The 16103-nt window shown below is 36.7% G+C and overlaps 1 protein-coding gene across 2 annotated transcripts in view; it reads left to right on the top strand.

The window, feature by feature from the left end:
- Positions 1 to 16103, top strand: part of APP (amyloid beta precursor protein) — a 57111-nt gene that overhangs the window by 21477 nt on the left and 19531 nt on the right. For both annotated transcript variants that reach the window (XM_072397988.1, XM_072397983.1), the window contains exons 4-7: positions 7932 to 8065; positions 11243 to 11317; positions 14491 to 14649; positions 15630 to 15758. In XM_072397988.1, coding sequence (XP_072254089.1) covers positions 7932 to 8065; positions 11243 to 11317; positions 14491 to 14649; positions 15630 to 15758 — 497 coding nt within the window. The remainder of the gene's footprint in view (positions 1 to 7931; positions 8066 to 11242; positions 11318 to 14490; positions 14650 to 15629; positions 15759 to 16103) is intronic.

The following is a 16103-nucleotide window of genomic DNA, read 5'->3' as shown; positions in this document are numbered from 1 at the left end:
TAGGTCCCAAACAAACACTCGGAGTAGGCGAGAACCATTAAATAATGTCATGCATAGAGTTAACATCACACTTACTATTCAGTATTCTATTTTAAATACAAAGCCCTGGAAAATGCAGTGTTTCTCAACCAGAATTCTGTGGAACTGTAGGGTTCCTCCAGAGGTTGCTAGGGGTTCCTTACACAATAAGCAATTTGTGCCTCTCAGTTCAGTTTAACGGATACCAATAATCTTTTTTGGGTGGCATTCTTCCTACTGGCCACCACACTAATGTACTGTGATCTGTGAATATAGAAATTATAGCAGGGGTCCCCTGACCTAAACATTATTTCAAGAGTTCCCTATGTTAAAAAGGCTGGAAAGCACTGCTCTGAAGGGTCTGGTTATAAAGTAGTGACTCAGTTTTACCAAAGAAGTAATTGTCTCCATGTTGTCACTTATTATGGCCAGTTGAATTCCCCCTATTACTGTCTTAATATGGGCTGTACAGACTGCTCCAGTCAAGTCCAAAAGCTGCACACCCATGCTTGATAATTGTCACCCCCATTACAAACAATTGTGATCATCTTGGGTGGAATATCAAGCACGTGTACAGCTTTCCCCCAACATCATTTAGTGAACTTCCATGGCGGATCACTAAATAACTCATCAGGGAGTACTGCTGTGATTTCCTTTGGTGGAGGACACAGCAGGGTAGAGGGGAACAGGAAGTGTGGGGGAAGAGGGAGTGTACAGTTCATTTTAATGTCCTTGGAAGTGATCACAAGAGAACATTTTCAGAGACCAAAGTAAACTATTTGCAGCTTGACATTTACATTCATTATAATTTCTTCTCAGAAATAACAATTGTGTTTAAAAGTAAGACGACTGCTGGCTGCGCCTGATTTAACCTCCCTAGCGGTTCATTTCTTTCCGGTTTTATATATCTAAAAGCGGTACATTGTTTTTCATGAAAATTTATTTTACAGTATATTATAATAGTATGAGTATAATAAAGTTTGAAACATAAAATCATGTAAAAACAATAAGTTGAATACATTAAAAATCTATATATTTAAAAGTAATGTTTTAAATTTTTTTAAATAAAAAAAAAAATACACAATATATTTATACTAATATATATACTGTAAAATAAATGTTCTTGAAAACAATGTACTGCTTTTACACATAAAAATCCAATGTATTGCATTCAATACAGTTACAGTTACACATGCCGACGTCACCGGGAACTCCCCAGTGACTCATTGGATGCAGAAGCAGGAGGAAGAAAGAAGACGGAGATCGCAGTGCTAGATGCCGGTGGATCAGGTAAGCGTTTTATTTACTAACCTTCCCATAGGTTAACATACCCCGAGTCACACTCGGGGTTACCTCTAGGGAGGTTAAACATTTGTTATGTACAGAGGGGGGATTATTAGAATAGAACTTGGACTTTTGATAGAAAATTTAATAACAAGGGTAACTTGAGTATGTCACCACCCCACCCTGAATAACATTTAAAGGGGTACATAGTATTGAATTTGAATAAAGTGTTAATTAAGCTAAAAATAGACACACAAACACTATAAAAAGTCAAAATTAAAAAATAACTTAAGTAAAACAATTCTAGTCAGTTTCTTTTCATTTGTAGAATCTGCCAAATTCACAAATTGTAGAAGATTCGCAAATTAATTGATATGTTCCATGTATTTCATTGAAAGTACATTGAATTTGACCTGGTCTAAATGTTGCCTTTCATCTCTAACAAGCACCAGTCCAGATTGCACAGGATCAGGTTGTACCAGCATTACATTTTTGCTTCCCTCTTTGGGTTAGAACCAGAGGAGCATGAGTGATGAGAGGTCCTTTGTCTCCGTAACCCAATATTTAGTAGTTTTATCCAGTGTTCACACATTTTCCATGTTTTAGCCCTTTAGAGACTCCAATTACAGATAAATACCTTTCGATCTGCTAGATATTCAGTGCCTTGCAGCTGACTCCTGAAAGTCTGCCTACACACACCATATGTAGGGAAACGGCTCTTGGTAGATTCTTGGTAGTTCTGTGGTGTGCTAACATAAGTAGGAATTGAGCTCCCAGCAGCTGAGTCTTGCTATAGAATCTAGGTTAATGAGGAAAAAGTAAAGTTGAAGCATACTCTAAATATAGAAAAAAGAGGTTTAGGGTAATTATAAAAAATCTAAGGTAAATAGATTTAACTATAACCTGGAGTTAGGAAATAATAAGTCTACCAATACCAGCCTTTCCTTCTGAAAACAGATCGAGTTTGTTTTATTTTTTTTTTTTTTTTTCATGTTTGTTCTGAATCAGTGACTGTGGAAAGTAAATAGGAAATAATGAAATAAGTTTATTTTAAACCAACAGGTGGAGCACAAAGCTCCTTTTCTCATTTTCCTCACTTTTCATTTCCTGCGATGACCAAAAAAGGCTGATTTAGGAAATAATTAGGAGTGATGTGTCTCTGGTCGCTTGCTTTTGCTGCCTTGTATCTGGAGACAGCTCTAAAGGAGTTAAATAAGCAGAACTAGAGCCTGAAGACAAACAGCTTCCTTTGAACCACCTTGCTAGAAAATTCATAGCGCTTCGAATCCTGTGCCATGGCTGCAGCATGTAATAATTGCACCAGTTATAAAAATATACAAACATCCTGCTTCTTCCTGTAGGATGTATCCAGCACACTATAAAAGCTTACACGGCTATTGATTTAGCTCACCTTTCCCACTTTCACTGGGTTTATATGATTTGTCTGTTTAAAGCAATCTAAATAATATAGTCATATTCCAGTGGGAAAATATTCACCTTATATGAAAATCTATCCTTTTTTGTGCTGTTGAATGTATTTTAACATAATTTCTTCAGCTTTGAATGCAGGGAAAGAAATTCAGTGTTAACCTGCTTAGTAATGATTAGTCTGCAGACCTTCATTTCATAGTAATAGAGGGTAAATGTCTGTCATTAAGCTGTATCGCTGTACTTAGCAATGCATGAGTTTAACCTTTCGCTACTGCTCTCTGAAATCAGGCAGAATTTGTGATACAGTTATAGGAACGTCAAGGCAGTCCAGCAGAGTTGATAAATTATGTTAGTGTCAGGACTGAAGAATTTACATATAACCTTGTTAATCGTTGTATCCACAATCATTACACCATGACCATAATTCAATAAAGGAAGCTATTGTTTTACTATTTTTGTGGGATGAAGTTAAAACGTGTCCAAGCCACAGCCAACTGGTTTGTTTTATAGATGTTCCTTCACTTCTTTTCCCAGTGATGACCACTACACTCACTGGGCCTAATTTATTAAAGCTCTTTAAAACTTGAGTAGATAGACTATGGTGGGTGATCCAGCAAACCTAAACAGATTTCCTAAGTCATTTGTTATTACTTATCAAATGTTTTTAATCCTGGACTAGATCGATTCCAAGTTTGCTGGATCACGCAGGTTCACCCATGATAGTCTGTCTTCTCCAAACTTGGAAAGCTTATTAAATCAAGCCCAATATAGGAAGTAAAGAAAAATCTCCAAGTGGGCCACTTAGAGAAATCTTTAAACTGTACACCGAACACCCACTGTTTCCTTCAAACAATAACTCCATCCAACTAATTATTGCAGAATTGTAAAATCAAGCTAATAAAATAAATCTTATACAAATCCATGGTCAAATGATGTTATCTGTCATTCTCTTTTAGTGAGGGGGGGGTTATTCAGGTGCCCATGCCACTACCTAGGTGTTGTATAAACTTCCTCCGACTTCCAGAGGTTTGGTCCTCTTGAGCTGTAGAAGAATACAAAGATGTGATATTATTACAACCAATGGTAGATGTAGCCAACAGTGGGCCAAAATTAACTTGGGCGGCCTATGGCTGAGAAGGGTACTTGTGCAGAGGCACACTTTGCACCAATGTCTGCCCTTGTCACAACCATACTTTGCCAGTACACGGATTGCAGTTTAGGACATGATACAAGTAAGGGAAGAACTCTTAAAAACATGCACACATGTGTATATGTATGTATGTATGTATGTGTGTGTGTGTGTATATGTGTATATGTATATATGTATGTATATATATATATATATGTATATATATATCTGAAAGGGTAAAGGGGAATATATTTGCCCATTGATAGTAGTTAACTCTAAAACTAAAATCTAAAGCCAATAATAGGATATTGCACTTTAACACACAATTATATGCCTTTTATATGTTTATCTGGAAAAAAAAACGTCATAAAGGCTTTTAAAGTTGCATTTAATTTTTCCTAAATTACCTTGAATTAAACATATCCAACAAATATCCAGGCAGTAATAATTATTAAAGCTTTTAATGATCACACACCATCCCATGGGAATGATTGTTAGAGAATAAAGCAGGAATCTGGTTGTGATGTTGATCTGTAATTATAGCTTTATGCCCACCTATTCTAATGACTCTTGTATTTCTTTCCTCTGTTTCTTATAATTTTCCCTTTTTCAGATTCTAGCTGTTCAATTTCCCGAACTCCTGTGACATTTTGTTGCTATTAATAAGGTGTATTTTTTCTCTATCCTAGCCTGTTGCTCTACCAAGGAGTGATACATAGTATTTTTTACTTTTTTCAGTTTTTGTTTTTTTGCTTTTCTCAATCAGTCAATAATAAATATAGGTTAGCTTGGATGCAGAGTGCTGTTTTTACAATCTCTTGACTAGTTTGGCAGTCGTGACAGATTTGGAATCCAGACCTGTAACTACTTATTTTTTTTTACAATACTGTACTCTGGTAGCGTGGGTGTATGTGTTTGAAAACCAGACATGAATACATTGCAAGACTGTAGGTATGCCTTCCAGGGAAGAAATTCAGGAAACAAAATATGTGTTTTCTTTCCACTGGTATGCTGTCACAGTGCAGGCCTCCTGCCGCTCTTCAAGTTTTTAGGCAAAATGCAGTGATGGCGCCATGTGCAGCAGGCCACAGCCACCGAACAGATTTTGGTTATCAAAAGTCAGAATAATAAAAGTTTTATTCCCACTCATTGATGATGTAGATCTGATTTTTAAATACTGTACCTTAAAAGATGCTATGAATAGGTTCAAGGTGGGTACTAATTTTTACATACTTTTGTGATAAGAGAGCAGATAAGAGAGTGATAAGTCTAGTCTGATTTAGCAGCTCACTATTCCCACTGATTATGTGCATACCAATATGCACATAATATATATTATATGTATTCCCCCATCCTGTTTTTTTTTTTTACTGTAAATGTGTCTGGCAATTACGGTATTGAATAGAGGCACACCTCCAGGCTCCACTTCCATATATCAACTGGAGTTTTATTTTTTGTGAATGAAGCCTACGTGTAACCTTGGCATGTAGCATGGAAAATGTAAATTAACATATACCTAGCATAGGGCACCATGGAGGCAAACGGCAATCTATTACGGATGGGATGGGGGTTTGAAAGCCTATCCAGCCAAGTGAAATCCATCAGTGTACCTCTAGGACCATCCAGGAAACATTCCATGGAAAATGACCTGAATTCTACCCTTGCCTGGCACATATAATGTTCCAAATAGTGTCACAGTTGGTTAGACAAATGGCTGATGGTATGCTATATGGAATACTTAAAAAAGTTGATTATTTATATATAAAAATTGACTCATAATATTATTGTTTTTCTTTACCTTGCAAATAGGCATATATGTATATTAAAGTAAGCTGTAAGTAAGTAAGTAATGAAAGCTGCTCTAGTGGGCCTTATAAAATGCTAGCTGCCTTCCTATCGGTAATTCTATATGAATCACTGACTTGGATCGGACCTCTGATATGGTGGTAGCCAGAAAAGAATGCTCCTATGTTTCTCTGCACAGCTTCACTTAAACCCTGAACAAACTTGTAATATTGGCATCTTTGTCTGTTTTTTTTTTAAGAAATAGAACAAGGAAATTCATATTTTATTTTTAATTGTAGCATACGGTACATGTCCTTGGCTACAGGGGTTTGCAGGAAATTCTGAAAGTCTGTTGATTTCAGAACTCCAATGGTTTGTCACAGCAGTGACTCATTCCTTATCAGACAGCTCAACAGGAGGTTCTAATCAGGCAGAAAGGGAGCTTTAGAGCAAAATTTGTCTTGAGCTGACCCCATATTGCCTCAAGAATCTTATGGTTCTTATTTGTAAAATCAAAGACTGCAAGTGTGTTGTATTATATGTTATATTACACTTGCAGTGTATATTTATTTACATGTGTCTATGAGTGTGTGTATATATATATATATATATATATATATATATATACATTTTACACCCATGCATAGCAGTTTATAATGTATAAACATAACAATACTAAATGCAGATGACCCCAGATCCTCTTATTTTGCAAACACATTTTTTATTTGCCCAAAATTCTTTAGCACCACCAGTAGTAAGGATAATTTAGTTATGTGTGTTGGCTGCTGGGAATGGGCAATAGTTCAGTGTTTTGGAATTGGTATAAACATCAAAGGCAGATAAATTGCAATAGCGAATATTATTATGTTCTGGCAGAGGAAAATATCCAACATAATGATCAGAAACCCAGAAGGGTTTTACTGTGTAACTTTCTGGTGACCTGCAATGTTCCAGAATACTGCAGCAATACCAATTATTTTTTCCCGATGTGGAGGATATTGTGTGCCGTTCTTCGCTTGCTATGTAAACAGCGTACAGATGAAATTGCCTAAAATTTTGATAGCACGGTAATGTGCAATATGTATAGAAATGTGCTAGGATTTGGACAGATCATAGACCAGTGCCTTTCTCCTGGAGCTTTTTATCAGAAGAGAGCATTTAGGTGTCCAGGCGAGCATTTACTAGATCAAGATGGGCTTCGCTTTGGGTGTGGGGCTTATTTCAAAAATTATGAGAGTATTATCAAACTCTTCATTACCCTATCCTTGCCTAGCCTTCTGAGATAGAAAAGAGGGAAATTGTTTTTTTACTTTAAAATATCAGCCAAGCTTCATTTACACTGGATCCCACCCAGATATTTTGTCTTTTTTGGGATGGAATACAGTATGGTAAAGTTTATTTATTTGGATGTCTCTATTGGAGTGAAAGAGTTTCCATGCTGCCTGTCCCAGACATGGTCCAGTGTTGACATTAGGAGGACACCCCTTATTTCTTTTTTACAAACTGCAGTCTCAAAGGCTGGAAGTGGTGGGAAAACTCATTGTTATGGTTTGCTTCAACCCCGTCATTGTCACTTTTGCTGTCCAGCTTTGCCTGCATGTAAATGTGGTGAAAAATATAAGTAATGGTAAACTGAAAAAATAAAATGTATACTGAATACTGTCAGGTATCAGAATACAGTACTATTAAAAATGAACATATATATATTATTTTATTAGACATGTTAGCTGAAGCTTATTGTGTTTGAAACCTGTGCTTTGAAATTAGTGGCTCTTAAGCTGGTGAAAAAATTATCACTCAGTGATTTGTTAGGGGTTATTTTGGGTAATTTTTACAAATGAATATAATACAGAGCTAGGTAGTTTGTTCTATAGAGATGAAAAGACAAGCAGGAAGGCTCCCCAGTGTGGAGACTACAATAGTAATCGTAGCATATTACCAAACATTGTGGGACACATGTATGGGCACTAAATTTTCAGACAATCACAAACGTTGACCTCCAGCATTGAAAATGTAGCATCTGTACAAAGCTTTACTCCTGCCAACAAAGCCTCCTGCTCAGCCCTTGCAAGGTGCCATTTTCTGTCTCCTGGGACCGGTGCTTCTCCAGACTTTTGGCTGCAATAATTAGAAGTTGCTTTCTTTATTTTCAGTTACCATCATTCTCATCTAACACAATGGCTGCATGCTCTAACAACCAATGAACAACCAATGAAGCAAGAAGATGTAGTGATTGGAGATTCAGCTTGTTAACTGATGTTTCTCCCCTCTCACTTTTCTCTAGTTCCTACCACCGCTGCAAGCACTCCAGACGCTGTGGACAAGTACCTAGAAATCCCCAATGATGAAAATGAACATGACCGATTCCAGAAGGCCAAAGAGAGGCTGGAAGGCAAACACAGAGAGAGGATGTCCGAGGTAATTTTGTACAAAACTGAAAACAAACCCATCCTATCATCCGTCTACTTAGGGCACTTAATTGGGCACAGTGGTTCCTAGTCAGTGCCAGTCCCACACACCAATGCAGCCAGGCGACAATTATTTTCTCATAGAGCGTCCCAAGTGATGAGCTAGGAACTGGTGGTTTAGTTGGAGCCATGTCTTGTCTTTATGGGAAGACTACAAAAATTTACAATGCAGGCTAGGCTTTGTGTATATATATATATATATATATATATATATATATATATATATATATATATATATATATACCGTTATTATTAACTTCTATTTATATAGCATCCACATAATATGCAGCTTTCATTCTTTTTTGTGATTATAGGTGGTAGTTGTATGCATGTTTCCTAACCCCCCTGGCAGTATTTCCAAGTGTGGCTCGGGGTTCATTTTTAGTGCCAAAAGCGGTAACCCCGAGCCACACCTGTTGTGGAATTGCCAGGGAGTTTTAAACTCCTACCTGGTTCCCATGTTCCAGTGGCGTCCTCCATCAGTGCCCGCGGCGTCCTCCCGGGGTGCCCTGCATCTGCTTGCCCTGGAGATGCCAGCCGGGCATCAACCAGCCTACACAGATGGCGGCTGGCATCAGAGTCCTCCGCGTGTGAACTTTGGGGAAGCGAGGCCAGGGGAAGCAGATGCTGGCCGGGCATATGCTCGCGAGCCTTAGGTTGTTGTCGTTGGGCAAGTAGGCGGGACCAGGCAGGAAATTTAAAATAATGAATAATTTTGAATGTACCACTTACATTGCATTTAAAAATACTCATTATTCATACCGCTAGCGAGGTAATGACCATTTTTAGTACAATATTCTAATATATATTACATACATATGTCTATGGGATTGTGTACACGTCCATATGTATAGCATATAGTCAGCATATGGTCCCGCTGCTTCTAGGGAAATGTCACTGGCCACCAGCTCCATAGACCTTACTAAGTCCCAGCAAATTAGAGAATACTCGCATACAAGATGTTGTCAGCGTTAGACCATATTTAGTAAGTGATTTATTGATTTTCCAACACAGGAATCTCAAGAAAACATGACAGTGCCATAACATATTTTGTACTAAAGCTACTTAGGCATAAGTATTCTCTAAGCCATCCATTGATGGTAGTGCACCATAAAGTGTGCACATGTTATAATATTATACCTGGGTCATTACTAATACCTTTACAGTAAGCATAGCATTAGCTGATGATTGTCAGTGATCACATGCCATTGCGATTTTTTTTTTCTTTCATTCTATTCAGTTCTACTTTTTCATAAAAATGTCTTCCCTTGCCCCTTATTATCAGAGCTCAGAGAAACCAGCCTGGTATATTGTATCTGAGCACTTCTTAGCCCAGAGATAAAGAGAAAAAATGACAGCCATGGACTGCTGCTAGTTAAAACAATTGGGTAAAGAATTGGGCTGGTTGATAGGTACATAGGGGTGCCAAGGTAAACAATAAATATTTTGAGTGATCATTTACCTGATAATGCACCTATCATATCATCAGCATAAACAAAATATCTGCATTTAAATGTATTATGGCAGTCTGGCTGTCATGCTTAACCCCTGGCATCAATATCTTTCTAAATCACTGACCAAGAACAGCACGTGGCAAGTAAAGTTGAAGTGATCTCTGTCAAATCATCTGCATTCTTGTTCCAGTGAAGTGTTTCAGAAATTATCCAAGCAGCAAGATATTTCAGGAGGAGGTCAGCAATGGCAGCCAACAACTTTTTTTTTTTTCATGACAGGTTTTTGTTATAGTCAGGCATGGACCAGTAATCGCAGCTTCTCGCCTTCCTCTGTAACACTCCTGAAGACAGAAGCCACTTTATAATATATATTTCTGTTCCCCTTTCTTGTTCCGTCTCTGCTTTTTTAAATTCTGTATATATTGTGCATATTAGCTGATTTTTAAAAGCCATCAGGTTCAATATATGACCAGGGGGTTAAATAACAAGATGCAGGAAGCCAGCAGCATCATTCTATATTACCAGTGAAAAGGCAGCTGTAGAATGTACAGGAATTTATCACCATGTTCTGTATCTGCAGTGCGTCCTCTGGAGAGCGCAGACACTGTTTTATGATTTAAAGGCTTCTTCAACCCTTTTATGAAGCTTGTTTGTTGTGCCCTCTGATGAATTCCGACTACTGAATAGACTCAGAAATAAGCTGTCATAGCAATCCTTCCTGTCTATGATCAGTAGACAGTGAGGATTTTCTCACTTCTGGCCTTGCTACAATGCCTGCTCATGCTGTATAATGGAATAGGGACTCCACTACCTGGGAATGTAGTAAAAGATAAATGGTTAAGTTTAGACACTGCTGATTATAATTTCCTGGTTGGAATACAAAGACAAGGCTTAGTAATAATCATAGACTTAGGGACAAAAACTAAAGACAATGCATTGGGCATATTATATTGCTTTTAGAAACTAGTCTGTGGTTTATTTTTATTTCATGGCCTGCAATAAATAATTGGAAACATGTAAAATAACTTTCACCATCTTCTTTGAATGGGATTAGAAAAAAACATAAATACAACCAAAGCAGACAAGGCATAAGGTGGAAAGTCATTGATTGGTCAAAAGATGCAAAATCCCAATCAATGTCAGATTGATATATATTTATATATTGATCAGGACTCTGTACAGTCAGGGATGTAAACATGGCCTCTTCCCCCTCCCTTTTCCACTCAGAAGGAGACCGTTTGAAGGCAAACAGCCTTTGATGTTCTCTTTTCTTAGAAAGTCACCAAACCTCTTTGATACTGGTGTCATGTACACTCTGCACAACATTTTTATTAGTAATATAAAGATTTTTAATATACACTACAAAATCTAAAAATCTTTTAACATGCATTGATGTAATCAAAAATAAAAATGTTGATCTAAGACCTATTTGTATTGTCTTACAACCAATGAGATTGCCAATTTCATTCAATAACTGTAATATTCCTGTGCAGGATTAAGCAGTTTGTTGATTGCTAGAATTCAGCATGGACTGTACTTATTTCTGAGACTTTTGATCAATGTCTTCCATTCAAAGGGCAGAATCCTATGAAGACCCTTAGGAGCCAATCAGCCATTATTTTTATCATGGCTTTGTGATGTATCCTCTTCTGAACATGATTGTGTTTCTGCAGGTAATGAAGGAATGGGAGGAGGCCGAACGTCAAGCAAAGAACCTTCCAAAAGCTGACAAGAAGGCTGTGATCGAGGTAATGAAGTGGCGTACATGAAATCACTAGACTTGTAAAAGGACAGAGATTAAAGGCTAGCCTCTGCCTTGCTGAATATTTTAGCAATAATCACCGATAGGCCTTATGTGGAATTACATTATCTGTGAAAAGACTTGAAGAAAAGAAAAATTAATAGGAAAAGCATTGTAAGTTAATTAAATGCTACTGGTAAATGTTTCATTTGCCATTTATGCTTTAAAACTTCATTTAAATTACCTATATTCATATAATTAATCTGTGGCCCTGTCTGTGTCTGTCTGTCACTTGCAACTCCTATTTAATGTACAGCACTGCGTAATATGTTGGCACTATATAAATCTCGTTTAATAATTATAATAATATAAAAGAAAAAGGGATACGAAGGCACACGTCTAAATTTCTTAAAATCAATAGGCTTTATTTCTCATTTTACATTTACAAAATAATAAAACAAAATGATTTTGATGGTATAAAAGGGAGCAAAAAAGAAAAGTTTAAGGGTATATAGCCATTTAAAAAAAAAGCGAGGTTCTGTGGAGTTTTGACCAGAGAAAGAGAGCATTCAAAGGTAAAACAGTTTCTGCACTTTTGGCTCTTTGAAAACCTAGAACAGTTGGCAAATCTTGTGTCATGTACTTTATTTTATCTGTATATAAAATTAGGATTTTATCTTTTTATAAATAATATAAACATATATAAAAAAAGAGAAATGTAAAAACCTAAGAATTATCTTCAAAGCCAAAAAGTGGGGAGGGTAATTTTTATTGGTACATCAAATATACAGCAAAAAGGCACCTTAAGTAATTTAGATATAAAATGCTACAGAATAAACCACTCACAGTATGTTGCTAACCCACATTTCACAAAGAGTATATATACATTAGACATAATATGTGCAATCACTTGTCCTAATCAACACTTATAATGACCACCCATCGGCCCTAATTTTCAGAAAAGAAAAATTAATAGGAAAAGCATTGTAAGTTAATTAAATGCTACTGGTAAATGTTTCATTTGCCATTTATGCTTTAAAACTTCATTTAAATTACCTATATTCATATAATTAATCTGTGGCCCTGTCTGTGTCTGTCTGTCACTTGCAACTCCTATTTAATGTACAGCACTGCGTAATATGTTGGCACTATATAAATCTCGTTTAATAATTATAATAATATAAAAGAAAAAGGGATACGAAGGCACACGTCTAAATTTCTTAAAATCAATAGGCTTTATTTCTCATTTTACATTTACAAAATAATAAAACAAAATGATTTTGATGGTATAAAAGGGAGCAAAAAAGAAAAGTTTAAGGGTATATAGCCATTTAAAAAAAAAGCGAGGTTCTGTGGAGTTTTGACCAGAGAAAGAGAGCATTCAAAGGTAAAACAGTTTCTGCACTTTTGGCTCTTTGAAAACCTAGAACAGTTGGCAAATCTTGTGTCATGTACTTTATTTTATCTGTATATAAAATTAGGATTTTATCTTTTTATAAATAATATAAACATATATAAAAAAAGAGAAATGTAAAAACCTAAGAATTATCTTCAAAGCCAAAAAGTGGGGAGGGTAATTTTTATTGGTACATCAAATATACAGCAAAAAGGCACCTTAAGTAATTTAGATATAAAATGCTACAGAATAAACCACTCACAGTATGTTGCTAACCCACATTTCACAAAGAGTATATATACATTAGACATAATATGTGCAATCACTTGTCCTAATCAACACTTATAATGACCACCCATCGGCCCTAATTTTCCTAAAGCTCTCCAAGACGTGAAAAAAACTTGATAGAGGATAATAATGATCATTATAATTCACCAATCAATAATCACCTGAAATGAAAGAAGTAAAAAAAACATGTTTGCATCCAAATGTATAGATAATAGATATTGCCTTAGCAATGTGCATTAACTTGATGGACGTCATTCATTTAGGACTTGATTCACCAGGTGTAATCCCCCCAGGGCAAAAGTAATAGGATTTTGCATACAATTATACTTGAAAAATGTGATGTAGTCCCCAAAAATAAAAACTCTTCTTCCCTAGAATAAGGATTTTCACCAATAAATCAACCAATGATACCTACTTGTTAAAAGCAACTTCTACAAAGTTTAATGATCACTACTAATCATATGTTTGTAGTTCTATTGTCTAACATTTAACAAAGAAGTCATTTCCTGGTGGAATTCAGTATTCCAATACAATGTGTGGGGAAAATTCCCACTAATTTTTTCCCAGGAAAAAGGGGTCAGAAGAGCAAAGCCAGCAATGGTAGGGAAGGGTAAACATTTTGGTTGCGGTTTGTTTTTCTGAATATAGAATGTGTTAATTAGGGAAAACTTGCTGGATACCCCCATACCCTGCTTATACCTGCCAATGATGCCGATTGCGGGTCATCTGGAGGGGACCTTAATATTTTTTCTTTTAATATAAAACTCATCCAGATGATCTTGGTAATAGAAAACATTAAACGTTAAAATAAAAACATATAAAGTAAAATAAGGTGAACAGACAAATATGACGCAGAAGTCTATTGAAAAACACTCAATGGTGACAAGGTCTCGCTGTACCTTACAGCCTCTCATCAACCTCGGTAATGACATACAGAGACAACAGGCTCTCCACAATCAGCCAGCTCACAGGTTTGTGAATGGGACGGATACGAATTAAGCTGATTGATTGCAGCTTTTTGGGTCACTTAATAAACATCTTCATTAGGGCCGTAACCAGGCCTCCCTTCTGATGCGGAGTGCATGTTGCCTGTTTCCATAGTTACTGACAGGGTATCCATGCAGGGTTAATAGGCTGTTGTATTCTGCAGCTTAGCTTCATCTATTTTAATGGGGCGCAATCATTTGTAGAAAACCATAATGATAAATGATGCACTTGTTGATTGCACTAATTGATACATTTAAATAACGTCAGCTGTCTTTTTAAAATGGGCTCACCAGCTTGTTAAAAAACAACATCACTGCAATATATTCTAACATAAATCACATTTCCTATTTATTGATTGAGTGTTTCTCAATGTGGGAATAATCCCTCACAAAGGTTAGAAAGGCTGTTCCAAGAATTATCCTGACATCTCATGAGTATTTGTAGGCCTATAGTATTAGCATATTTGATGGATTACCCCTTTTAAATGTTATAATTCTTCCATGTTGTAGCGCTTCCAGGAAAAGGTTGAATCCTTGGAACAAGAGGCAGCAAATGAAAGACAGAAACTGGTTGAAACTCACATGGTTCGTGTGGAAGCCATTCTGAATGACCGCCGAAGAGTCGCTCTTGAAAATTACATCACTGCACTGCAGGCTGATCCTCCAAGGGTATGTGTTATTCCCAATTTAATATTCCAGCATAAACTATTGAAAAGGCTGCTGGAAGCCAGACACACAAAACCTCAGAGCACTCCAGGAAGAATATAAACATACACATGTAGTAACGCTCCAGCCTTGCAATATGTTCTCCAGACAATGCCTGGTTCATTTGCAGAAGATAGAAGAAAGAACTTGGAACTTGGGTTACCCAAATACAATTTAGGAATTCATTAGGTCACACCTGGCTGGAACTTCTGTCAGCGGAATGCCAGGATGGCTTATCTCAAATAGATAAAATTCCTTAGAATTTATGAGCAGTCAGTGAACTTAAACAAATTTAATCAATTTATTGAAGAAGAGAAGTCAGTTAAACTGGGTCAGAGATTAGCATAATTAAAACATTTTAATGATGTTTGTTTGATGTTTCAGAACATACCTTGCTCTCTAGCTAGATCCCTTGCCTCCTTATCTGCAAACGTCTCTGCTCTTCATTACCGAAAGCATTTTTGCGGCTGCATATTGCTGGAAAAAAAGAAAATTATTTTGTTCTTTAGGTTAATGAAGTAGCCTGGAATTATTGATATAAAGAGACTTTGTGAGCAGCCAGACAAAATGTATAAAATGCATGCTTACATCACTGCTGCAATAAATATGTGTTGCCCAAACCAACCAGCCAGCATGGGTTTCCAGTGTATATGCACTGACAAAATCACACTCCATTGGTAGCAGCATCTAGATTACCTGATATAATTGCTTCATTTTTTCTGCATACCTTATTACTCAATAGGAAGGGACATAGGAATTCAGGAGGTTGGGAAGAGTACAGCTAGGTTTCTGTGCTGTTTGTGTAGCCAGTGCCTTCTGTTTGATTGGTACACTTTGGTAGCTGAATATTCCCCCACCATTCAGGTCATCTTTAAGGTTAAAGATTTAGACATATGTCAGGGATTTTTACTATTTATCTAATTCCCAATTTGTTTTCCTTGCAGCCCCGTCATGTGTTTAACATGCTGAAAAAATATGTTCGAGCTGAGCAGAAAGACCGACAACACACCCTGAAACACTTTGAACATGTCCGCATGGTGGACCCCAAGAAGGCTGCTCAGATCCGATCCCAGGTATAATATTAATTGTCATTGTAATTCTGTAAACCTTTATTTTATTTTATTTTTGTTTTTTCAGGTCAAGTAGCGTTTCTTTTGTATGGGTTATATATACAGTGTTAAATGGAAAGCCTTTTACTTTTTTCTTTAATGGTGGATTAGCAAGTAAGCATACTTTTACAGAGAGCTCCATAGAGAACTCCACCCCACTAATTCCACAGAAGTTACCAGGGATTCCTTTAACTGTGGATGATTGACCCCCTATAGGATGGTGCCTGTAGGGTTCCTTGGCCAACACCACTTGACAGAGCCAGCCAACCAAGGACTTTTTTTTAGCTGTCTGTAAAGGTGACATTCTGG

Source organism: Pyxicephalus adspersus, chromosome 1 (genome assembly GCF_032062135.1).
Source record: "Pyxicephalus adspersus chromosome 1, UCB_Pads_2.0, whole genome shotgun sequence".
Classification (NCBI taxonomy): domain Eukaryota; kingdom Metazoa; phylum Chordata; class Amphibia; order Anura; family Pyxicephalidae; genus Pyxicephalus; species Pyxicephalus adspersus.
Note: the sequence above shows the minus strand (reverse complement) of the source record. Positions and strands in the feature narration are given on the sequence as shown.